Source organism: Orcinus orca, chromosome 1, assembly GCF_937001465.1.
Source record: "Orcinus orca chromosome 1, mOrcOrc1.1, whole genome shotgun sequence".
NCBI classification, from domain to species: Eukaryota; Metazoa; Chordata; class Mammalia; order Artiodactyla; family Delphinidae; genus Orcinus; species Orcinus orca.
Window position 1 is genome coordinate 211,997,049 of NC_064559.1, and position 25,684 is coordinate 212,022,732.

General features: G+C 56.6%; 1 protein-coding gene across 5 annotated transcripts; it reads left to right on the forward strand.

Moving 5' to 3' along the window:
- Positions 1-24,447, forward strand: NADK (NAD kinase). 5 transcript variants are annotated; one of them, XM_033432708.2, is made up of 13 exons: positions 1-124; positions 716-868; positions 13,670-13,891; positions 14,897-14,980; positions 18,633-18,762; positions 19,063-19,171; positions 19,264-19,349; positions 20,430-20,532; positions 20,892-21,046; positions 21,217-21,316; positions 21,387-21,556; positions 22,212-22,294; positions 22,711-24,447. In XM_033432708.2, the coding sequence occupies exons 2-13, from the start codon at positions 810-812 to the stop codon at positions 22,922-22,924; spliced, it is 1,515 nt and encodes a 504-aa protein (XP_033288599.1). In that variant the 5' UTR covers positions 1-124; positions 716-809; the 3' UTR covers positions 22,925-24,447. The 5 variants fall into 5 exon arrangements, with proteins under 5 accessions (XP_033288599.1, XP_012389475.1, XP_012389476.2 ...); XM_033432710.2 differs by lacking the exons at positions 1-124; positions 716-868 and adding exons at positions 1,542-1,785; positions 1,975-2,026; XM_012534021.3 differs by lacking the exon at positions 716-868 and having other exon boundaries at positions 31-124.
- The last annotated feature ends 1,237 nt before the right edge of the window (positions 24,448-25,684 follow it).

Consider the following 25,684-nt stretch of genomic DNA (forward strand, 5'->3'; position numbering starts at 1 on the left):
GATAACCCCATGGCCCAGTGGTCCCAGGACAGCAGTGACAGGTGTCCTTTGCTGTGCCCAGCTGTGTTCCAGGTCTCTCAACACAGGGCGAGGAGTCCCGGCCAGAGAAGACTGTCAGCGGCAGGTATGGGGGTGGAGAAACCTAGAGACCACGCTGCTGCAGGGGGCTCCGGTCCACACGTGGCCTGAGCCAGGCGCTCTGTGTCCCGGAGGCCCTGGGGTAGAGAAGGAACAGTAGTAGCTGACAGCCGACCGGGCTCGTCCACAGTGGCCCTGCATCAGCTTATTCACAGACGCATCCCAGAAGCTAGGCACATCGCTGGGACACTTGATTCAATGCCGTGGTGGTGGGTAACGCGTCAATTCAGCACGCCTTGGGGGAACCCACCGTGCCTGGACATGGGGGCGCGGGGGCGCAGCTCCCCCTTGGCCCCCTTCCTCCCTCCTCTCTCGGTCCTCCAGTGAGGGGATGGGGGGAGGGAGGAAGAACAGTGTTGGCAAGTCACCCTCGAGGGGCCCTACTTGAGACGCCCGGCCCAGGGCCCCTCAGGTCCAGGTGGTGTGCAAGGACTCGCCGGGCTGCTTGGGGTGGGCGAGGCCCACGAGGGCCGGGGCCAGGCCGCTCCCTCCAGCTGTGCCGGCAGCCGAGGGGCGCAGTTCTGTCGCAACTGCTCACACCGAGTTTTGGTTCCGAAAACACTTTCCTTCTAAGCAGGGCCACACCCTGGTAGCTACGGAGCCTGCGGCGGTCGGTGTCACCGTTGGCGGCAGCCGCCGCCAGCCAACCTGACCCGCGGGGTAGAGGAGCGATGGCGGATGGGGGCGGGGCGGGGCCCGGGTCCAGCGAACGTGCTTGGGACACAGCGTGGTGAGTGGGGACCAGGGGTCCTCCTGGGGCCGGCGCTCCTCCCCACCCAGCGGCCCCCAGCACGGCCCCCGTCCTTGCCCCCCCCCCGCCCCACCCTCCAGGCCTCCACTCCGCCCCCAGTCCCGCCCCTAGTCCCTGCCCGGTGTCCTTGCGGGCCGCCCCACACGCGCGGGGCGGGGCGGGCGCGGAGCGCTTGCGTATGGCTCCGGAGGCGCATGCGCGCGGCAGGCGGGGGCGCGCGTGCGCACTGGCGGCGTGGCGGCATTGATGCTAGGCGGGCCGGCGCCGCGGGCCGGGTGGCCGTGGGGCAGGGGGTGGCCATGGGGCAGGGGGCGGCCGCGGCGCCGGGGACCGGCTAGCGACTGCGAGCGGCGGCGGGGCGGCGGGACCCGCGGGCTCGGCCCGGCGAGCGAACGGTGAGTGAGCGGCCCCTCGGCCCGGCCCGCCGCCCGCGGTCGTGGGGTCGTGGGGTCGTGGGGTCGTGGGGGCGGGGCGGGGGTCGCGGGGACGGGGGCTGCCCTGCCTACCGCGGGGTGTGGAGCCGGGAGGCGCTGGCCGGCCGCCCCCTGCCCCGGGCGCCCGCGCAGGCGTCCGGGCGGCCGGACCTCGCCCCCCGCGTCCGCGCTGTGGGGCGGCTTGGCGGGTCCGGCCCTCACGCGGAGCGGTCAGTTAGGGGTCCGCGTCGCGTTATTTATCCTCGGAAGGCGCGTTTGCGCTCCGAGCCCAGCGCCCACCCGACCACCCCGGAACCCCTGGTCACTGCCTCCCCGTCTGGCGCGCTCTGGTCCTCGTGGGGGCCGCCTCGCCACAGGGTGCCGGGCCTGAGTCGGGTGGTCGTCACTTCCTGCTGGACGACGCGCTCGGCTCCGGCCGTGACCTTTGCTCTGCCGCGGGGACCCGCGGACCCGGACAGGCAGGTGCGGTAGCGCGGACGCCGGCCCCGGGTTTCAGGTGCTCCCGGGCCTGCCGTGCAGGTGGGCGTGGGGTGGGCTCGGCGGCGGCGCCCCGGGAGATCGCTGGGCGCTGGAGAGGAGGCCCCGGTAACCCGCAGGACGAAGGGGCGGGCGGTTCTTTACGGGGGGTGCTGCCCTTGTTACCGAACCCAGGTCTGGCTGCTCGCCGCTCGAAAGCCAATTCTCGAGAGATAGATGTTGGTAGGTAAGGAGAGGTTGCTTTATTTCGGAGGCCAGCAAAAGGGGGGGCGGGGAGGGCGGATGCCTGTCCAAGGGCCCTGCCCCGCCCAAAAAGGGGGCAAGAGCTTTTATAGACAGAGGGAGGGGGCTACGTGCAGAAACAATGCAGTCAGCTCTGACGGTCATCATGAAGCTGGTCATCGGTGGTCTGACCAGCGTCATCTCGATGTTTTAGGTAGAGTTACTCTTCAGTTCCAGGGTTGGTTTGTTTCCATTTCCTCGAGGCCAGCGCCTGGTCCTCATGTAGTTCACTTCTTCCACCTGGTGGGGTTTCAGTGTCTACAAGACGGCTCCCAGGGGAGGGCTCCGAATATTACCTATGGCCCTTAAGGGGGAACAGAGGTCCTTGACTTTGCCTAATGACTGCACTATTATTATTTGGTCTCCTTTGACTGTTTTCCTCTGTTTCTGTGTTCTCTCGCTTCTCTGATTAAAGCTATTCTTTGGCTCAAGGTTTTCCACAGACAAAAGGCGGGCCGAGGACACGGAGGGGCCGGGCGGGGGGTTGGGAAAGGACCATAGCGTCCTGCTCCGTTTCAATCCCCCTTTCCTTTGGTACTCCTCAGTCTTGGGGAGGGCCGGGTACGGAACAGGAAGGGGAATAAGGTTTTGGGTAGAGAGGTTATCAACTTGGCAGGGGAGCTCGGGTTTAGTTCCATTTCTGTTTCAGTTTTCCCCAAGTGTTTGAGGGAATGGGGCAATACCCCTCTTGGCTACTTCTTGCTGAAGTGGGGCATAGTCCTGCCTAATTTGGGGAATGGACACAGAATTGGAAATAACTTCAAGCTCTGTGCTTACCATCAATATTCTGTATTATGAGAACATTACCTCTCTCCTTGATGACTTTGTCATAGTACCTGGACAAGCATTTGAAAATTGGTAGACATTTTACAATGAAGATAATAATCAAAATGCATCTTCATATTAGTCTCTGAATGTATTGTTTCTTAATAGTTAAAGCAGATGTGCAGTGTATGTTTAATAGGCCATAAACAGGCTGTTTTGGTTAGCCTAAAGTTCAGATGAAATCCTGCGTAAGCCAGAATGACTTCCCCATACATACCTCAGTACGTGAAAATTTCCTCCATCATTTTCTCCTTTTAATTGTAACTCTTTCCATAGAAAGCATTGATAGTCAATATATTTTTCCAAGATAGCCAGAGTGGCTCAGATGCCTGCTCTGGGTCCATTCATGTCCCTGGGTGCTAGGCCTCTTTTTGTTTATATATTTGCCTAGTTGTCCACGTTGGGGGAAAACGAATCAGATATCATGAACAGGCTCAGAGGTATGTTAATCGGGAAACGCTTTATGGCCATACATCTTATCATTTGTATCCAGTTCTCACACAGACATTGTACATGTGCTTTCAGCAGTAAACTTAGAGCCAGCATACACATCATGAGTGGTTATACTCTGTGACAACTTCACTGGACAATTTTTTCCATCCTGAACATCGGGGTCAAAAGTATGGTTAGAAACAAAACAGCTTTCCATTAGAATTTTTTAATTTCTTACTCAGCTCAACAGTAAGGTCTGAAAGTTATCAAATGTTTTCCATATAATTTAACATACCAAATAATCCTAATTAGTTTAGAAAAAATATTTTTCTCTTAACAGAGAGAGAAAACAAAATTTAGTCTTGTATCAGTTTACTGTTAATAACAAAATTCCTTTACGTAATTAAATTTAGTCTAATCTTAATCCTAACAACATACAAAATTCTTTTCTCAAAGTTACTTTTTCACAAACATTTTATCACTTTTTGGATCCATACAAATTTGTCCTTTTTTCCCCATCCAACCAACGGTAAGACAGAATTATTGTCATCATTTTTCCTCAACGAGAATATCTCCGTTCTTTATACTTTTCTTCTCCGACAACACATATCCTACTTGCTTTACACACTGAAATGCTTCCCTTATCGTTTTTACACATTACAATTTTCAACCCTTGAAGACCTTAACAAAACCAAGAGACAAGTAATTGAACTATTTGTTATATCAGTATTTTCTGATGGGCAAACTTAAGAACATATTCCATAACCTCTAAAAACATACACTTTTTCATAGCACAATTTCTCTTTAATGTGTTACAAGATGTGTGTTTAAGAAACCCAGACATAGTGCTTCCCTGGTGGCGCAGTGGTTGAGAATCTGCCTGCCAATGCAGGGGACACGGGTTCGAGCCCTGGTCGGGAAGATCCCACATGCCGCGGAGCAACTAGGCCCGTGAGCCACAGCTACTGAGCCTGCATGTCTGGAGCCTGTGCTCCGCAACGAGAGAGGCCGCAATAGTGAGAGGTCTGCGCACTGCGATGAAGAGTGGCCCCTGCTTACCGCAACTAGAGAAAGCCCTCGCACAGAAACGAAGACCCAACACAGCCAAAAATAAACAAATAAATAAAAAAGAAACCCAGACATCTTTCGTTTTACTTTTAGTCTTGGCAAGAAGACAGGAAGTAGGTAAATTGAGATTTGTTTGATTTGTAAGTGCTTACTTTTTCTTTTAAAGCCAATTAAATAGAGCTCTTTGCAAATTAACCAAAGCCAAAGACATATTGAGACATACATACATCCAGACAGAGGTCTCAATTGTTTCATCTTTTTACATTTCATGAATTAGGCATTGCAACTAAACTTATCAGCTTATGAATAACAGTCCGAATGGTCAAATTTACACTCAATTTTAAAAGGCTTTTTTTCCCCCTCCTTTTTTTTGTCTTGAGGTTTTACTAATTAACCCAAGGCTGAAGTCTCAGGCAAAGTGGGCTGTGTTTGTATTTCAAGAACACGATAAGAGTTAACTTGCAGTATTTTCCTAGGCATATTTTTGTTCTCTCAGGGTCAGAATTCTGAAAACAGTATTTTATCAAGCTAGCTTTCTCTAACTGCGTATGCAAAAGAATCAGTTTGGGAATTTCAAAAGTTTCATCTTAACCAATTTTCTCCGGAGTCTAAAGAATACTGTTGCCATACGTTGGTTAGAAAAAAATCATCTTTCTTTTTCTTTGTCATACTTTCATAGCTAAAAAATTGTTTTTAATGAATTGAGCCTGAATTTCCCATTTGACATAAGACAACGAAGATACCAACCACGTAGATGGGATACATGTTCACACACCAAAAGACAGATCTGTCGCAAATCCTCTTCAAAGGATGACCAGTATGGAATCCCAAACAAACACTTCCCCAACACAGACGGTCCTCAACGGTAGACAGACGTCAGAATCAACTGGCAAAATGCCCAGATAGCACTTTGTGCTCACAAATGGGAAGGGTGCCCGGGTGCACACTAGTGGAATTAACCCGGCCTTGGAGCTGGTCAGCTCGTCCCAAACGCACGTTTCATTTCCACCAACCAAAAGGGAAAGTTGGCAGCCAGTGCCCAGCAGGGGAGAAACAGGGAGGATTCCCGAAACAAATGGTTTGCGGCAGCTGCTGGGAACGTCCCCTAAAATCCCCCTTGGGGCTGGCTAGCCACAAGCAGCTGGCTGGTCGCGGCTCATCCTGGCATGCCTGCCGTAGCCGGTGGCTCTACTCTGGGAGGCCCAGGGAGGCCAGACGCTGCGAGGGCACAGCCCCACCGTCGGGCGCCAAAATCTCCTACCGAACCCGGGTCTGGCTGCTCGCCGCTTGAAAGCCAGTTCACTAGAGACAGGTGTTGGTAGGAAAGGAAAGGTTGCTTTATTTCGGAGGCCAGCAAAGGGGGGGGGCGGGGAGGGCGGATGCCTGTCCAAGGGCCCTCCTCCCCGCCCAAAAAGGGGGCAAGAGCTTTTATAGACAGAGGGAGGGGGCTACGTGCAGAAACAATGCAGTCAGCTCTGACGGTCATCATGAAGCTGGTCATCGGTGGTCTGACCAGCGTCATCTCGATGTTTTAGGTAGAGTTACTCTTCAGTTCCAGGGTCGGTTTGTTTCCATTTCCTCGAGGCCAGCGCCTGGTCCTCATGTAGTTCACTTTTTCCATCTGGTGGGGTTTCAGTGTCTACAAGACGGCTCCCAGGGGAGGGCTCCGAATATTACCTATGGCCCTTAAGGGGGAACAGAGGTCCTTGACTTTGCCTAATGACTGCACTATTATTATTTGGTCTCCTTTGACTGTTTTCCTCTGTTTCTGTGTTCTCTCGCTTCTCTGATTAAAGCTATTCTTTGGCTCAAGGTTTTCCACAGACAAAAGGCGGGCCGAGGACTCGGTGCGGGGAGGACCATGGGACCCTAGGGGCTCCGCTTCACCCTCAGGTCGGGCTTCTCTTCGGCCGTGGCCCCGGCACAGGGCGGTCTGGGGTTGATGCTGCCTGCCCGCCTCCTGACCCGTGACTGCACAGCGCCGAGTTCGTTGCGTAGGAACGGGCAGATGCGTGTGCAGACAGTTGGTGAAGAGGTGCTGGGGGGCTGTGTGTAGCAGAGCCAGGTGCCCAGAGCGGCACAGGCCTGTGTTCCTCGTCGGCGCCGCGAAGGGGGCCGCCGCCCTGGGGCCCCCTCGGGTCCCTGTGCGGCCGGGCTCTGCCAGTGTGTGCGCCCAGTTCTGTCATGTCCTTGCCGGCACGGGCTTCACTTACTGGCGGGAGGAGGGCAGTGTGCCTCTCCGTGATGAGTGCTGAGCTTTGCTTTGTCATTACTTCAACAGGCATGTGTTGAGGGCTCGCAGCGGACATCACATTATTGTGTTTATATTCGTGTGCACGACTTTTACTGGGTGGCACCCCCACCTCTTTGGGAACTACTTTTTTTTTTTTTTTTTTTTTTGGCGGTACGCGGGCCTCTCACTGTTGTGACCTCTCCCGTTGCGGAGGACGCGCAGGCTCAGCGGCCATGGCTCACGGGCCCAGCTGCTCCGCGGCATGTGGGATCTTCCCGCACTGGGGCACGAACCCATGTCCCCTGCATTGGCAGGCGGACTCTCAACCACTGCGCCACCAGGGAAGCCCTTTGGGAACTACTTTATGTCTGCATACTTTGTTATTGTGCTCCAACACATTATTCCTATTAAAACTTCCCAATGCAGAAGTTTTTTAAAAATTAGATTTGTGCTGTCGGGAACTTCAGTGAGCTTGGATGGAGTTAAAATTTCATCCTTTTAAAACGTTAAAATAGGGCTTCCCTGGTGGCGAAGTGGTTGGGAGTCTGCCTGCCAATGCAGGGGACACGGGTTCGAGCCCTGGTCTGGGAGGATCCCACATGCCGCGGAGCGACTGGGCCCGTGAGCCACAGCTGCTGAACCTGTGCGTCTGGAGCCTGTGCTCCGCGGCAGGAGAGGCCGCGACAGTGAGAGGCCCGCGCACCGCGATGAAGAGTGGCCCTCACTCTCCGCAACTAGAGAAAGCCCTCGCACAGAAATTAAGACCCAACACAGCCAGCATAAATAAATAAATAAGTAAATAAATAAATTTAAAAAAAAAGAAAACGTTAAAGTAGCAAATAAACTTGGATTAAGTGTGAGTCATGATTTGCCATTGTCACAGAATACACTGTGGAGATAAATCTCAAAAGCTGGTTTTCATATTTAATATGATTACTTTATTATTTTTTTTAAATTTTATTTATTTTTGGCTGTGTTGGGTCTTCGTTGCTGTGTGCAGGCTCTCTAGTTGCGGCGAGCGGGGGCTACTGTTTGTTGCGGTGCGCGGGCTTCTCATTGCGGTGGCTTCTCTTGTTGCGGAGCACGGACTTCAGTAGTTGTGGCTCGCAAGCTCTAGAGCGCAGGCTCAGTAGTTGTGGCGCAAGGGCTTAGTTGCTCCGCGGCATGTGGCATCTTCCTGGACCAGGGCTCGAACCCGTGTCCCCTGCACTGGTGGGTGGATTCTTAACCACTGTGCCACCAGGGAAGTCCCAATATGATTATTTTATAAGTTAGTTTATTACTTAGTCATCAAACTACTCTTTGTAAATAAATATTAACAGCTTCTAAATAATTTGTAATAGTTTTTGAATACATTTGCCTTTTGTGGTTTTGATTGGCTTATCCCTTTTTATTAACTGTTTGCTCTGAAATAACTATAGACTCACAGAAAGTTGTAAAAAACAGTGCAGAGAAACTTCTGCACCCTTTCCCCTGCTTCCCAGTGTTATCCCCTCATCGATAGCACGATAATGTAAACACTGTTAACTGCATTACACACCTTACTCAGCCTTCACCAGTGTGTACGTTTGCATAACCACCACCGCCAGTGCAGGCTCAGAGCTGACCGTCATGCCAGGGAGCCCCACCAGGCCTCCTTGCACTCCCTGGCAACCAGTGATCTGTCCACGGCGCCATCATTTTGTCATTTCAAGGAAGTTGTGGAAGGGTCTTCCCTGGCAGTCCAGTTGTTAGGACTCCACGCTTCCACTGCAGGGGGACTAAGCTCCCGGTCTGGGAACTAAGACCCCGCATGCTGTGTGATGTGGCCAAAAACAAAAAAAAGAAAGAAAGTTGTGTAAATAGGAACGTTTATCATGTGGCCATATGGGATTGTCCTTCTTCGCCCCACAGAGGGCCCTGGGGTCACCCAGCCTGTTGCAGTGTCAGTGTCTGCTCCCTCTGGTCGCTGGGTCTGCTCACCAGCTGGGGGACACTTGGGCTGTCTGCAATGTTTGGCTGTCGCCAAAAAAGCTGCTGTGAACGTTCATGTGCAGGTTGTATGTGAACATCAGGTATTTCTCTGGGATAAATGCCCAGGTGCAGTTGCTGGGCTGCATATTTCATTTTTATAAGAAACTGTCAGGCTTTTCCAGAGCGTCTGAGCCTTCCGTGCTCCCACGGCGACGTGTGAGTGGGTGTCTCTCTGCAGCCTCTCCAGCTTTGAGTTATTTAGCCTTTCTGACCAGTGTGCAGTGACATCTCATTGTGGTTTTGATTCCTAACGCTCGTGATGTGGAGTGTCTTCTCGCGTGCTCATTTACCCCGGGCGCACCCCCTGTGGTCCGTTCCTCTCTTTTGCCCATTTTCTAATCGGATTATCTGGTTTTTTACCAGACATTTTGAGATTTCTTTATATTTTATAGATACGAATCCTCTGTTGGATATCTAGTTTGAAAATATTTCCTCCCCATCTGTAGCTTGTTTGTTTTTTATACCCTTTTAACAGGGCCTTCCACAGAGCAAGTTTCTAATTTTAATGAAGCCCAGTTTATCAATTTTTTTTATTTTTTATGAACTGTACTTTTTATATCATGTACAAAAAAAATTCTCTTTCGCCCTAGGTCCCCAAGACTTCCTCCTGTGTTTTACTTCTTTATTTTTGGCCACACCGCACAGCTTGCGGGACCTTAGTTCCCCCCAGCCAGGGAGCGAACCGCTGCCCTTGGCAGTGAAAGTGCGGACTCGTAACCACTGGACCACCAGGGAATTCCTTCTCCTGTGTTTTATTATAAAAGTTTTATAGTTTATGTTTGATATTTAACGTAATCCATTTTGATCCATTTTGAGTTAATTTTTGTTTCAGATGTGAAGGTTAGGCTGAGGTTTACTTTCTTGCCTGTGGATGTAGAATGACTCCAGCACCATCTGCTGAAAAGATTCTCTTTCCTTCACTGAATTGCTTGTGTGCGTTTGTCAGAAATCAGTTGAGTGTATTTGTTCTGTTGGCCTGTGTCTGCCTGCGCCAGCGACACAGTCTTGATTGGCATAGCTGTAGAGTCTTAAGTCAGAGAGTGGACTCGTCTTCCTTTACCCTTCTTTTTACTTTTTTATTTTATTAGTTTTGGCTGTGTTGGGTCTTCGTTGCTGCACGTGAGCTTTTCTCTAGTGCGGCGAGCGGGGGCTACTCTTCCTTGCGGTACGCGGGCTTCTCATTGCAGTGGCTTCTCTTGTTGCAGAGCACGGGCTCTAGGTGCGCAGGCTTCAGTAGTTGTGGCATGCGGGCTCTAGAGCGCAGGCTCAGTAGTTGTGGCACACAGGCTTAGTTGCTCTGCAGCATGTGGGATCATCCTGGACCAGGGCTCAAACCCGTGTCCCCTGCATTGGCAGGCAGATTCTTAACCACCAGGGAAGTCCCTATCCTTCTTTTTAAAACATGTCTTAGCTATTCTAGCACCTTTGCCTTTCCATATATGTTTTAGAATAAGCTTGTCCATATCTACAAAAAAATCTTGCTGAGATTTTTATAGAAATTGCATTAAACCTATAGATGAGTTTTGGGAGAACTGACATATTTACTATGTTGAGTCTTCTAATCCATAATCAAGGGTGTCTCTCAGTTTATTTAGTGTTCTTTGGTCTCTTTCATCAGGGTTTTTAAAATATGTTCAGCATACAAGTCCTCTACATGTTTTGTTAGATTGCATCTAAGTACTTTTTAGGTGACTGTGGATGATACTGTCTTTAATTTCAGTCTCTACCTTTTTTGCCTCGTTGCCCGGGCTCAGACTTGCAGTACAGTGCTGATGAAGAGTAGTTGGTTCCCAGTCTTATTTTTTCACCATCAGGTTAATGTTAGCGGTAGGTTTTTTCTAGATGCTCTTTATCGAGTTGAGGAAGTTACCCTTTATTCATAATTGCTGAGAATTTTTACCATAAACGGGTGTTGAATTTTGTCCAGTGCTTTTTTGTGCATCAGTTGATGTGATCAGCCTGATGAAATGATGGATTACATTCATTGAGCAGGCTTTGCATTCCTGGAATAAGCCCCACTTGGCGATTGATCTGTTCTTTCTAAACATTATATGTTGTGTCCCCATTAAGCATGTGTCAGATAACACAAAGTATTACCCCAAGACTCAGAGTAATATAATTCTTAAACTACAAGTAGAAGCTTGACATGGCATCACCTGAGTATTTAGCTGTAGAATAAATTAAATTTCAGCAGTTGTCCCAGGAGTGGTTGAGGGCTTGTTGGGAGTGGTTTGGGCCCTGGGTAATGTGCAGCTCAGAAGACCCCTGCACTGCCTTGTAGGTGGAGGTTGTGGGAATGGGGGAAGTCACTAACTTTTATCATTTGTAACATTGTTATTTACAAATAGAAATTCATCTCAACCATTTAAATGAGAATTACTTTGAATGATTTCTTCCTTTGGGTATGTTGCCCATAATATCAAACAAAATATGTAAAAATCCAGTGATTATAAAATGAATTTTAAGCTTTTTGAACATTTCAGCATCATAGGATTTAATTACCTTCTTATCCGTATCTTCTCAGGGTTATAGTGATCTTACTAGGTAGTTATTTCTGTACCTTCCTGGGATGATAGAGTTTTCCACAGCCTCCTAGGATTACAGCATCACCTGCCCAGCACAGGCTGCAGGCCCAGTTGGTTTTAGGGCAGGCCTTCCTTGCAAGCAGGTTTCAGCCTCTTGCAGCTGGTGCTGTGCCAGGATAGTGGTCTTCAAGTTTTGTTTGGCCAGAGGTTTGGCATTATTGCCTATAATGATTGTCTGTTGATCTTTCGTGTTACTGGAAACTGGGGTATGCCCTGATAGAAGCTTATTTTAATTTAGGAGGGGCTAAGTCAGAGGCATGGTTTCCAGAAGACGAGGAGTGGGGTCTGCAGGGTCCTCTCCCCTCCCGGGACCCTGGGCCAGCTCGTGCCCTGGGCCTCCCTTTTGGGTCCCGTCGTCTGTGTCCACTGTGGTCAGGCATGAGGAGCTTAGGAGTGCTGGCCCAGATGCCAGCTGTGTCACCTTGGACTTCGGTCCCCTGGACCCTCCCTGCACGGCTCCTCGCGAGGGTAAGTCAGGCAGTTTGAGTCGAGTGCCGCGACAGGGCCTGGCCGGGTCGGTGCGGGTTCTGCCGCTCCCTGGTCGTCCTGGTCTGGGGTAAGTGTCCACATTCCTGCAGCTGTAACCCTGGCCTCCCTGGCCTGCTCTTCCTTCTTGCGCAGATAGAGGGACGCACAGCCTTGTCTTCTTACTTATTTATTTATTTAGGCTGCGTTGGGTCTTCGTTGCTGCACGCGGGCTTTCTCTAGTTGCAGTGAGCGGGGACTACTCTTTGTTGGGGTGCGTGGGTTTCTCCTTGAGGTGGCTTCTCTTGTTGCGGAGCGCAGGCTCAGTAGCTGGGGTGCACACACAGGCCCAGCCGCTCCGCGGCATGTGGGATCTTCCCGGACCAGGGCACGAACCCGTGTCCCCTGCACTGGCAGGCGGACTCCCAACCACTGCGCCACCAGGGAAGCCCTCTCAGGAGCTTTTTAAAACTACTGATGCCTTTGGTCAAAGTCAGGTGTGGCAGGTGGAGGTGGGAGATGCAGGGACCCCGTCACCTTTGACCTTATCGTAGAGGCCCCAGGCTTTTCTGGAGTCCTTAAACTTTCTTTCTGCCCTTCGTGCCGTCACCCCACGTTGTCCCTTCTGGTGCTGGCATCTGCATCGTGGTCTCTGTCGTGGTCCCTGCCGCGATGGCCCTGTTTCCCTTGCTTGTTCAAGAGGTGACGTGAGCCGTTGGCAGGCTACCCTGCTGGGTCTTTCTGAGCGAGGAGTCCCGCTCTCCCTCTGCTTCCCGAGGACAGGCAGGTCCTGAGGCCCCAGCAGCGCGTGGCACAGCCGAAGCTCTTCCATTAGTCAGCAGTTCTCTTAGAAAATGACCTTTGGTCCAAGTTTTTCAGTGAGTGTAGTTCTTTTCATCCCTTGTCTAAACTGGCTTATTTATTGTTGCTTTTCTCCAAGCTCTGCTCTTCTTTTTCTACTTTTCAACCTACTGATTTCTGCCTGTATTTTTGTCACCTCTTCTGCCTTTCTGAGGCTTGTTTTATTCCTTTTCTAGCTTCATTGACTTAGGCCTCAGCTCATGACTCCTAATTCCCAAGGATTTCAGCACAGCTCAGTGGGGGGCATGGACTTTGGGTTCATGCTTACCTTTTCGATCCACCGTCACGGTTGTTTTGATACCTCTTTTGAGCCCTCAGTTGGTTAGGAGAAAATTCAAACATTCCCCAGTAGTTGGAGGACTGTTGTTTTGTTTCTGCTTCCATCTTTTTTTTTTTTTTTTTTTTTTTTTGGGTACGTAGGCCTCTCACTGTTGTGGCCTCTCCCGTTGCGGAGCACAGGCTCCAGACGCGCAGGCTCAGCGGCCATGGCTCACGGGCCCAGCCGCTCCGCGGCACGTGGGATCTTCCCGGACCGGGGCACGAACCCGTGTCCCCTGCATCGGCAGGCAGACTCCCAACCACTGAGCCACCAGGGAAGCCCTCTGCTTCCATCTTTTCCTGCTTTACTATGTTGTGGTTAGAAGATGAGGGTGCCTATCTCTACTAGTATTTGGAAGTTGAACTTTTCTTTGAGGACCAAGTACGTCGGTTTTGGCCAGTGTTTCATTGGCACTGGATTAAAGCGCAGGCTGTTTACAGGACATGGAGTTCAGTGGGTGCCTGCTGGTGGTCTTATCAAGCATATTTAGCCAGATTTTCTGGGCCGAGAGGCATTTAAGACTGCACGATGGTGACTGCTCTCCCATGAAAGCGTGCACCCCTTGGCACGTGGCCACACTGCAGCTTGGTAGACCCCTAGCTCTTCTGGATTCACTAAAAACCACAGGTAGATTCCCGAGTTCCTAAATATCTTTGGGATGGAAATAGACTATTGGCCAGGTCCTTTGGTAAGTTGGACATGAGTCATTTTTCCCGACAGGGCGGGTGTAGGTGTGTGTATACGTTGTTCTGTACACAGATATTTACTGTATTTTATTAAATCAAGGCCTCCGCGGTTTTCGGGCCGAAGTCCTCCTCGTCCATCGACTACAGAAATGGAACAAGAAACAGTCAGCGGGAGTGCGGAGCTGCGTGCAGAGGCGGCCTCCTACCGCTGCTCCGCGTGCCATGGTGACGAGGACTGGGGCCTGGGCCACCCCATCCGGGGCCGCGCCAAGTCCCGCAGCCTGTCGGCCGCGCCTGCCCTGGCCAGCACCCGCGAGTTCAGGTACCAGGCCTCCTCTGGGCCTGCGTGGGCGCTCAGACACGCGAGGGCTGGGCGCACTTGCTGCCACAGCTCCCAGAGGGCACCCCCACCCACCGTGCCCACACGCTGCGCAAGGTTGAGGCGCGTGGGTGGGGCCCGTGTGCCGTCAGCGGCACTGGGCAGGCCGGGCGGGCTGCGGCAGTGCCAGCCTCAGAGCCGTGAACGCCACCCGGGGTCTTGGGAGGAGCTGCCCGAGCCAGCACTGCCGCAGATGCAGGGGGCCCGGTGGACGGCACCCTCGCCTGCTGGGCAGCGGGCGGCCAGCTCCCAGCAGAAGCTTCCGTGCAGTCGTGTTGTCCTCCCGTTTTGGTGTCCCTGGCACTGCAGGGGGTGCGTCTCCGGGCGGGTGGCCTTGGCTGCTGGCTCTGTGGGATGTCATGCCCGAAAGGGTGTTGAACCTGGTGTGGTGGCAGCGGGTCAGAGGTGGCCTCCGTGGCCACAGTGCCCTGTGAGTCACTTTTCAGTTATTGGAAATGTTGGGTCACTCAAGTACTGCCTGTTTTTATTGAGAGCACAACTCAGAATGAGTATTTTTGTTAGAATCTTAATCTGGATAACTTGGGGATCGTTTCTGAAGTCTTGATTCCCAAGTATAGGCCCAAAAGCTCGTCTTCAAATAGACTTGCCCAGTCAAGAATTCAGATTCCCAGGCCCTTCCCCTGGGTTGAATCCCCTTGTTCTGGGGTGGGGCCTGGGCACCTGCACTGGTTTGGGGTCCTTGTTCTAAGGAGTATTTCTAAGTGTGCCCCCTCTAATGGCTACACGGACAGCATGTAGCCTTCCAGCCAGAGCTCTGGGGATCAGGGCAGGGTCTTCCAGGACTGTCACTTCGGTGCTGGGCAGATGACGGAGTTTACATCATTTGGATTAAAAATATTTTGGAGAGTTTAACACAGTCTGTGCCTTGTCTACACGTGTGTGTCTTTCAGCCGACTGACAGCCCCTGCCCTGTGCCTCTCCCCACAGGAGGACCCGCTCGCTACACGGGCCATGCCCAGTGACCACTTTTGGACCAAAGGCCTGCGTGCTGCAGAACCCCCAGACCATCATGTGAGTCTTCTGGGAGGCTCCACAGGGCTGTTGTCCAGGGGCCACTGGACTGTGGGAGGTTCTGGCTCGGGGGGCAGTGAGTGTGTCGGGCGGCTTCTGAGGCCCCAGGAGGCCACGCGGCGCCGTCTCCGACTCGCTCGGGGCGAGAGTGGGTGCGGCCTGCTCCGTGGGCGCAGTGGGTCGGAGGGGCCTCGACTCGTGTTTAGAGTTAATTTGCTTTTTACAGGAAAAACCTTAGGAGAGAAAAATAATGTATTTCATGCTAATGCATTTGGTGGGTCAAATATGTTTCTCTTAATTATTATTGAAATGCAGAGATGTCAGTTGGCATTTTTGAAAAGCTGAGTTTACTTGTTTGAGAGATACCCTGACTTGCGGGCACAATTTTTTTTTTTCCTTTTCTTTTTTTTATGTAAGCTCTGTATTTTAGCGACAGCCTGAGGGCAGTGCAGCTTGGGGGCCCCTGGCCGTGCGGTGCTGGCTGAGAAACTATTTAGAAGCGAAGCAGTTCGGGCTGTTTCACTGGACACTTGAACCCAGCTCCCGTCTCTACCCGTCCAGCACCTCCTCCAGGTGCTGGATGGTTCCAAAGAGGGGAAAGCTTTGCTCCTTTGCTCTGTGTCGTGTGTGTCCTAGGGGAGAAAACACTCAAATGGCTTCGTGGCCACAAGAGCTTCGTGTTGAAACAGCAGAATTCCAGGTCGGCCCTGCCACTGTGCCTGGCGGTGGGCTCACCACCGAGTGGGCCGTCTGTGCCCCCTTCTTCTGGGGAGCCATGGCGGGTTCACCTTCTGGGGGGGGTCAGACCAAGGGCCCAGGTGGGCTTCTGCGACTCACCGTCGGGGGGCCTTGCTCCCTGCAGCTGTCTCCCCGTTCTCAGCACTGGCCCAGTGGGCAGACGGTGCCGGGCCCCCGGGGGCTGCTGTGCTTTGTGGACCCTGGTGACCCAAGGGCAGCCTGGGTACTGGGGTAACTGGTGTCAGTGCCTCTACCGTCCAGGTGCTGCCCTGGCTCTCTAGTCGCTGCTGCTGGACGCGGGCAGGTCCTGCCCACCTGCGGCGCCCACCCCCCAGTGCCCCACGTTTGCACTCCGCACAGCATCCACACTGGTAACCAGCCCCCCAGGCGCCCCACGCCCTGCTGTGTGCACTGCCCCAGACTGCCCTGCCTTGACCTTTTACCGCTGCCCGGGGGCCCCTCCCTGCCCTCCCTGGTCTTGGCAGTGCCGCTCCCTCCTCGTCACTCATGGCTCAGCATAAGTGCCGCCCTGGGTGGCCTCTGGCTATCCAGGCTTAATTGGCTGTCAGCTGCTCCCAGCCCATGTCACAGGTGTGTGTGTGTTTTGGCCTCGTGAACCTCGGGTGGGGTCTCGGGATGGCGTCTGAGCTGCTCCCCGAGGTCAGGTGGGATCGTGGGGAGGGGCGCTCCGAGCAGAGCGGCCGGTGCTGCAGAAGCGTCTCCGAGGCCCTGCGTCCAGCACAGTCCTGCCCTGGGGGGACAGGACTCCACCTCCATCTTGTCCCTGGCGCTCCCAGCACCGCGGCTGCTGGGGCAGGGATTATGTGCTGACCTGACTTCCCCTGATGCTGGAAAGGAACATACTTAGAGGAGTTGACTGCAAGACATGCACTTCCTACTTCCTTCTCTCAGACCTCACCATGAATGTGTATTTTCTGTTATGTTGAAACGTGGAATTGCCAACATCTGACGCCTTTGGCTTTTGAGACAGGGCTCAGATGGGTCCCCCGCTGAGCTGTCAGGCATCCCTGCCTCCCGTCCAGCCCCCAGAGCCTCTGTGCCAGGGAGGGGCCAGCACCGCTCTTTGCAGTGATCCAACAGGAAGTGACCAGTTGGTACCCGAGACGAGCCGATGGCGCTGTGGTGGCTCTGGCTGGGCGCGGCTGAGTCTCGGGTCTTGAAGGGCCGTGAGTCCGGCCCACCTGGTCAGTGGAGGGGGGGCTTCATCATCCACCTGGGCAGCCAGGCAGACTTCCGCTGACCCGCCTGCCCTCCCTCCAGGCCCCAGGGCCAGGTGGAGTGGGAGGAGGCCCGCGAGTGCCCGCCCCTCCACCTGCGGGCCCCTCCCACGGGCCAAGCCGGTTCCGCAGCCCAGCGCTGTCGTCTGCGGCTGGACGGGGCCCATCCTGACCGCCCAGGGCGTCAGAACTTGGCGCCCAGCCTCTGAAGAGCAGGCGTCTGAGGTCTGGCCTCTTTGCTGTTAAAGGCGATTGGACAAGAGGATGGTGTGAACAGTAAGAAGATCAAATACAGTTCGTTTGGTTTGACTTTTCATTTTAGGAAGTTCTCTTGACTTGTTGTTTTATACAACCTTTAACAAGTTACAGTATGTTTTGCTTTCAGTTTTGAGGGTACAGAAATCGGGGTTGTGGTGCAGTTGCACATTTGGGGAGTCTGGGGGAGGTGGTTTGCATGGCACTCCTGCTGTCAGTCAAGCGTGACCGAGATGCTGGGCACCAAGCGCCGCCCTCCGCTGAGCCGCGCGTGTGACCCGGGCTGGTGGAGACCCTGGCAGAGGAGGTCATGAGTGACCCCTGCCCTCGCAGAAACGCCTGGAAAGGGTGAGTGATGGTCAGTCAGTCCCAGCCTGGGGCCAGGGACCCACTGCTCTTTTCATGGTTCACGTCACGGTTTGGAGAGTTGCTGTTGGGGTCGTCAGGTTTTCAGGGGGGCCGCAGCCACAGGGTGTGACCTGGAGCAGTTGTCTTGATTGGGGAACTTGCGTCAGAAGGGAAGTCACTGCCTGCAGCCTTCAGGACTGTTTCCCAACAGGCGGAGGGGTGCGCTGCCAGGCCGGGCGGGCGCCTGCCGGGTGCCCACAGCGGTCGGAGTCCTGGCAGGGCTCGGCCTCGGGACCTCCGCCCCTCAGGGAGGATCTGCTGCCCGCGGACCGTGCCAGCCCCCCAGCGCTAGGGGCCAAGGCCGAGCGCCACAGAACTTGCAGAGCTGTTGTTGGCAGGCAGGCCCAGCTGACTTTTTTTGGATTTTGCTTTTATTATTTGAGCAGGTTTAGGTTTAGGTTCGCAGCAGAAGTGAGGAGAAGGTACAGAGATTTCTCATGCCCCCCCCGCCCCCCCCAGCCAGCCCTTCATCGACATCCTCGCAGAGGGTGCACCTGTTACACACGACGAACCTGTACTGACACATCGTGTCACCCACATTCCCTAGTTGACACCAGGGTCCCTCCGTGCGGTGCGTCCTGTGCTTTGGACAGACGTGACAACACGTGCCCACTGCTGAAATCTCTAGAGCAGTCTCCCTGCCCCACATCCTGCCATTGACTTTAAAACCGGGTGGCTTTTAACTGTGAAAGTTACGGTCACCTGAGTTGCTCACACAGTGGTGTGGACGTGGGGCTGTGCCCCTCTTGCGAGTCAGCAGGAGGCCTGGGTCCCCCGGGACAGAGTCCCCATCTGTTGCGTCCGGGTGCGTGTGGGGTTTCCTCCGCAGCAGGTCCCCGAGTGAGCCTTGTTCCAGAGGAGCCGCGGGCAGGGCTGCAGTCGGGCAGCCAGAGGGGGGACACCGCGCTGAGTGCCCCGAGCGCCCCTCCGGCTCGGGGACCGGCCGCGCTGGCGCAGGAGACACACTCCGGGGACGGCCCAGGGCCAGTGCGAACGCTCGTCTCCCCTCAAAGGCACATCCAGGACCCTGCCAGCCAGCGGCTGACGTGGAACAAGTCCCCAAAGAGCGTCCTTGTCATCAAGAAGATCCGGGACGCCAGCCTGCTCCAGCCCTTCAAGGAGCTCTGCGTGTACCTGATGGAGGTGAGCGGGGTGGCCGCGGGGCTGGGGTCAGGCCGGCTCCCGCCTGGGGCTCCAGGGCTCTGATCCTGGGGCTGCTCGAGTCAGGAGGCTCTGTAACCCAGCGTCACCGAGCCTCCAGCAGCTCAGCAGCGTGTGAAGTGAGAAAGCGGCCGCGCTTTGTCACCGAGACAGAGCTGCTGCCGCCCACCCCCCACCCAGCATCGTACAAGGCCAAGCAAGGCAGGAAGGAGGCTCCGTGAAGACCGGCCCGCCCTGGCCTGGCTCTTACCGGCAGGGCTGACTCGCCCATGTCCCTTCCAGGAAAACAACATGATCGTGTACGTGGAGAAGAAGGTTCTGGAGGACCCCGCCATCGTGAGTGATGACCGCTTTGGGCCAGTGAAGAGGAAGTTCTGCACCTTCAGAGAAGGCGAGTTGTCCCGTGGGGCCTCGCCCATGTGGCCATGCCTGGCAGCATCGGGGGTGTTTGACGGCTCTTCTGTGTCTGCCTTGTTTTTCTAGATTACGATGACATCTCCAACCAGATTGATCTCATCATTTGCCTGGGAGGAGACGGGACCCTGCTGTACGCCTCGTCGCTCTTCCAGGTGAGGCCCCCAGATGCCGCCTGAGGATGGCGAGGGGAGGCAGCGACACAGCAAGTTTGCAAATGATACCAAGTGCTGCATCTGCTGTCCGGTGCTAGACACTGTGACAGGCCAGGCGTTTCCATGCACCTCGAGGTGCCGGTGCACCAGAAGGGGGGGCCTGAGGGTGGGGCTGGGGGCGGGGCATGGCCTGGGGGCGGGGCATCCCCCAGAGGAGCCGGCATGTGGGGCCGAGTTGGTGGATGAGCGTCCGGGGCAGGTGAGGGCAGCGGCTGCAGGCCGAGTGTCCGGGGGGTCGGGGGAGCCCTGTGGAGGCCACAGACCGCCAGGGTCTGCCCGGGAGCCCACCCTCACGCTCCTCAAGGCAGGGCTCCTGGAGTGACCAGGCCGAGGTGTGTTAGAAGGTCAGATGTGGCCTCCAGAGAGCGGCCTGGAAGTGGGCAGAACGGCCAGCAGGGCAGGAGGGTAGGGCCCGGCGGGGCCTGGGGCCTCACATCCGACGGTGTGAACCCGCTGAGGCTGGAAGGCCGCAGCGTTCGTGGCCGGCAGAGGACGAGGGCAAGGGTCCTGGGGCTGTCCCGCCTCCTCAGAGCTGCCCATTCTTCCTCACCTCCCACTGTGGGAGCCCCTCCTCACCCGCCTGCCCCTCCCTCCTCAGCGGAAGCAGCATGCGGGGGGCTGCAGTGCCGCCCCGTTAGGGTCCCCGAGTCTCATCCTAGGCCCTCTGCCCCTGGCTGCCCCCACTCCTCTCCAGCGGCTCTGTCGAGGTCTCCCCGCCGCTCCCTCCTGTCTGCCGTGGCCGGTGGGCTGGTCCGTCCCGCCGCCTCCGTTTCTCGTCAGCTGCCCACAACGCTCTTCCCCTGGCCTCCCTGACTCCTCGCGGGCTGAGTGCCGTCACCCCAAGGAGCCCTGCCCCACTGCAGCACGGCAGCCCCGCCGACCACGCCGGGCGCCGACCCTGCACTCCCGTGCCCGCCCCTCCCAGGGGTAGTCGGGGTGCGGGTCGCTCCAGGCTGGGGACGGCTCGGGTGGCTTTCGAGTGCCCTGGCCAGCTGAGTGACTTGCCTCATTGGCTCACAGGGCAGCGTGCCTCCGGTCATGGCGTTCCACCTGGGCTCCCTGGGCTTCCTGACCCCCTTCAACTTCGAGAACTTTCAGTCCCAAGTTACTCAGGTGATACAGGGTGAGTCAGAGTGTTCCAGAACCCACGAGCAGTTCTGAACATGGGATCATCATATGGGATTTGGGGGCTTTTTTAACAATGCAAAGAGCAACACTTGAGTGTTTCGGGATTCAGAGAATTCTAAATTTTGAACGAGTCAGACGTTTTTTGTTAACAGTGAGAAGTTTGAGCTGATCACGGGTTTAGGCTACCATACGTGTCGAGTAGCAGTGAATTGATTTTCACAGAAGCACAGGGTGTTGCCCTCCATTTGGGAGAAGAAAGGGGGGTCCCTGGTCGATGGGAGGGTCTCTCTTCCTGCAGTACCACCGCCCCCATCCCTGCTGACCTCCCTGGGTGTGACCCCTGCTGGCCCCCAGGGAACGCAGCTGTTGTTCTCCGGAGCCGGCTGAAGGTCAGGGTTGTGAAGGAGCTCCGAGGGAAGAAGGTGGCCGTCCCCAACGGGATCAGCGAGAACGGGGTGCTGGCCGCAGCCCTGGATGCAGAGGTCGGGAAGCAGGTCATGCAGTACCAGGTCTGTGGGTCTGTCCCCCACAGGGCTCAGGGCCTCGCCCTCGGGCAGGGGGTACAGGGTGGCAGCTTTGGTCTGGACACCCCCCAGCCCTGTCCTCGGGACCTTCCAGGGAGCCCAGGAGCAGCTCGGTGCTGCCCGGCCCCCTCAGCTTGCGGTGACCTCACCCACAGGTCTTAAACGAGGTGGTGATAGACAGAGGCCCATCCTCATACCTGTCCAACGTGGACGTCTACCTGGATGGGCACCTCATCACCACGGTGCAGGGCGACGGTAGGTGGGCGTCAGGCCCGCCTGGGGGCTGCACGTGGGGTGGGGGCGGGCGCTTGACCGTGACCCTCAGCCTGTCCTGCAGGCGTGATCGTCTCCACCCCAACGGGCAGCACAGCGTACGCAGCCGCTGCCGGGGCCTCCATGATCCACCCCAACGTGCCAGCCATCATGATCACGCCCATCTGCCCCCATTCGCTGTCCTTCCGGCCCATCGTGGTTCCTGCAGGGGTCGAGCTGAAGGTCGGAGCCCACCCCCACCCCACCCCCGCTGCCCTTGTCGGCTGGAGCCGGTGCGGGGCCTGCAGTGCTGACCTCCTGCCTTGCTGGGTGCCGGAGGGGCTGTATCCACCCTGGCCTCCAAAGTGTGGCCAGTGCCCCAGGGGTCCGGTTGGCGGGGGTGGTGCTGAGAGCCGGGCCAGCCCTTCAGGTGGGCTCTCAGCCTGAGTGGGTGGGGACAGGCCTTGCTGGAGGGGAGGGGGGCCCACAGGTGAGGAACGGCCGCTGCCCGGCGTGTCCCCCACGGCGTGTCCTGGCGTCTGACTGGCCCTGCTGCCCTTCCACGTCCACTCTTCTTCCCCTGCCCCTTGCCCCCCACTGCAGGCCACCCCCAGACCAGTGAGTCCCTGATGTGAGCCCTGGTGGGTGGGGCTGCGTTTGCTGGACGCAGAGAGATGGGGGGGGTGGGGGGTGGGGGGCGATGCTAGAGCCAGGCCCCTGGGGCTGGGGTCAGCACGACGCAAGTTAATGTTTTCACAGCCTGGAACTGACCTTGGCACGTGGTGGGCATTGGGGGCGCCTGTGAGGTTCCTCCCGGCCGGTGCTGTCCCCCCGGGGTAGGGTCCACGGCGCTCGGCTGCGCTCAGGTAGCCCACACCTGTCCTGCTTGACCCGTCAGATCATGCTGTCACCGGAAGCAAGGAACACTGTGTGGGTGTCCTTCGATGGACGAAAGAGACAGGAGGTCCGCCACGGAGACAGGTGTGTGGGCCACGGGGCTGCAGCGGGTGGGGCAGGTGGGCTGAGGGCCCATCCCTGGTTCTCGAGAGATCGTGTCGTGGACCTGTGCCTGGGGTGACGGCGCCCTGCCAGCCGTTCCCACTGCTTATCCTTCCGCCACCCTGCTCCTTGGGGTCCCTCTGGACCTGGGTACGTCGAGGGGGTCCGTGGTTCTGTCCTGGGGGGCACAAGAGCACCACTGAGCCCCCAGTTCCTGGCTGTTCTCAGGACCAGACCGGAAAGTGGCACCGTAGGACCTGGGGCCAGGCTTTGCAGCAGGTGGCGTGAGCAGAGCTGAGGTGGTCCCCAGCCAGACCAGGGAGGGGTCTTGCCCTGGGGGGGCGGGCCGTGCGCTCGGCGGTTCTAGGAGGGGCCACGGTGCGTCTCTCCTGCTTCAGCGTCAGCATCACTACCTCCCGCTACCCGCTCCCCTCCATCTGTGTCCGCGACCCCGTGAGCGACTGGTTTGAGAGCCTGGCACAGTGTCTGCACTGGAACGTGCGGAAGAAGCAAGCCCACTTCGCGGAGGACGAGGAGGACGCGCACGAGGAGGATGGGGCGGGGAGCCAGGCCTGCGGTCCTGCCGTCTGCACTCGGGACAGGCGGACCTGAGCGCGTCGTGAGCACCACGGGCCCAGCGCCAGTGGCAGGTGCCGCACCACGTGTCTGGCCAGAGGAAGGGCCTGCAATCTGCCTTTTGTCGACCAGATCAGCTGTTTTTAACGTTTTAAATCTGACTTTTCTGCATTTCTAAACAAGTGAGCAGACCAGGAGCTCTGAGGTCAGCCCAGGCGCACTCACCCTGCGTGTGGACAGAGCCCGGCCCCAGGCAGGGACGGCCGAGCCTGGTGGGCTTCTTGTAGTTCCTTGTGAGGAAACTTCCATAAATCAGTCTACTGAGATTCAGAGGGGATCAGAATGAATGGGTCTATCCTATGGTCTTGAAAATAAATGTCTCACGGCCAAAAATCCTTCAGCTCCCACGACTTCCCCTGAAGCCACTCGGGGGGACGCTTCTGCCGAGAGCAGGTTGGCTGCCAGGACAGATGGGTCCCCAGGCCCCGGTCTCCTCCCCCGCTTCAGGGTGACCGGCACTGGCGGGGCGAGGGTTCAGACCGCACACATTCCTCGGGAAGCAGGGACGCACCTCCCCACCCTGGAAGGTGTTCTCGATTCTGTGTCTACTTTTTAGAGATTCTTTTATTCTGAAAGTGCTTACGTACGGATTTTGTTGTGTACACTTTGAGAATTCGGCGAGAAGGGAGTTTGTGCTGTGAAGTGGGACCATCCTGTGCAGCCCGCGCGACCGTCCGGAGAGCTGGGCGACTTGCTCAGAGCGCCTGGCGCTTGGTGGGCCGGGAGGTGTTGAAGCTGCTCTTGCTTCTCCCCGGGGGCCTGGCTTCGAGGGCGTGCCCGTCGCTCCAGCCCCCGCGCCTCCATCGCTGGCTGCCTGGGGCTGGGGCCGCCTGGAGTCTGGTGGGAGCAGTGGCTCGCGGGGGGCGTGTGGCCCTGGCCCCGCTTACTGTCGCCTAATGGGCTTCCTATTTTTGAGTAACTGTTTTCTCTCTGGGTTGCGTTTTCTCCTGTTAAATTGGCCAGAACAGAAGGGATGGGGGCCCGTCATTTCTTGGACTTCCTTCTGGTGGGACGGGGCCGGGGGGCGCTGTGCTTTGCCCGCTTGGAGGGTCACGGGCTGATGGAAGGGCATCCAGGGTCTCCAGGGCGGGCCCTGCGGCCTGAGCACCGTGGCCACCGTCCGTGTGTGTATCAAGTGCTGTTGCCTCGCGTGCCTGTGTGGGCAGCTCAGCCGGTGCTGGGCACAGAGGTCGGTTCCCACCCTCTGCCCGCGAGTTCGGGCACAGTGGGCAGCCCGCTCGGCCTCCCATGGGCTGAGGGGGCGACACTCCCAGCTTTAGGCCCAGAAAAGAGTAGCATTCAGAACGCAGGTTACTCGTTCAGACAACAGAGCCAGTGTAGACCAAGTCCTGAAGCGTGACAGGGAATGAACTAGGAAACTTTGGGTTTTTGAAATCAATTCTTAATGTTTCATATTGTTAATATCTTGAAAATTTGTTAAATGTTGAAAGCCTTATTACTATTTTCAGATTCTTTCAATAAACAGGCTTGTTTAAAAAGTTGGGTCAAGTGACAACTTAATTTAGTTCTTTGTAACCAACACCAAGATGCTGAGGAGGGTGGACCAGGCTTGGGGAGCCCAGATGCGCTGAGCCTGCCCTTGGCCCACCCATAGGTAGTGGGTTGCGCTCCAGCAGTCCCCCCCACACCCCAGTCACGTCCTGTCCCGAGTGCTCTGGGGTCAGGCTTCAGGGCCGGTCCTGCAGGGAGGAGCCCAAGGCCTGGGCCGAGGGTGCCCTGCAGAGGCCGGTGGGGCACGTGCCCCGGCCTGGAGCTCCCGCCTCCCTCCTCCCCTGCCGCCCGCTCCGGCTCTGGGTCTCCCTCCCTCCCTCCCTCCCAGGCCTGGGCAGAGGTGGGACCAGGCTCTTCCAGGAGCCAGAGCAGGTGCTGCGGACACAGCCTTGTGGGCTGGAGCCTGGCAAGAGATGGGACGAGCGTCCCTGCAAGCACTGCTGCGAGGCCACCGCGGGCAGACACGGTGGACGCCCGGGCAGCGGAGTGGCCCCCGCCCTCCTGTCGGGATCTAGGCGGATGCGTGGGCGCGGCCTCTTCCTGCCCAGGCGTCTTGGCGGCTGGAAGGCATCTGCTGTCCCTCCGCTGTGGGGCTGGGTGGGCGGTGTGTCCGCTGGGAGGTGCCCGTGACCACAGTCAGTTGCACGGGCGGCGGGGCAGGGCGGGGGCACTGCCGGGGCCTGAGGCTCTCCAAACTCGAGGCGGCCGTGCACGGACCCCAAGCTAGGCCCTGTTGCTCCAGGAACAGAGTGTCTGTCTACTTGAGGGCAGGAGTCAGCCCGGCCAGCTGGGGTCTCTGGGCCAGAGGGGCAGGCTCACCGTGGACAGAGACACTGCCCGCAGGATCGCGCTCCTTGGCAAAGGCTGTTGACCCCTGAACCTTGATCTTCTGGGCTTTGTGGAGCACATTGAAGGGGATGCGGAGCCCAGGTCCCAGAGGCCACAGGACAGGGGACCCAAGACGTCTCCTGACCTGGCCGGTGGGGCATTTCTGTGGGCCAGGCCTGAGGTCCCTCGAAGCTTCTGGTCTTCAGGGCGGTGGCCTTGGAAACCTCTTCTGGCCTTTCCTGGCCTGTGTCTGAGCAGCGCCGGGGCCAGACCTCACCCAAGGCCTCAGTGCTGGGCGCCCACCCAGCTGGCCTCCCCTCTCTCTCAGGTCAGGCTCCGCATCCAGCAGTTCCTGCCCCGTGGTGGCCGGGGCCTGTCCTGCTGAGGTTCCCACAC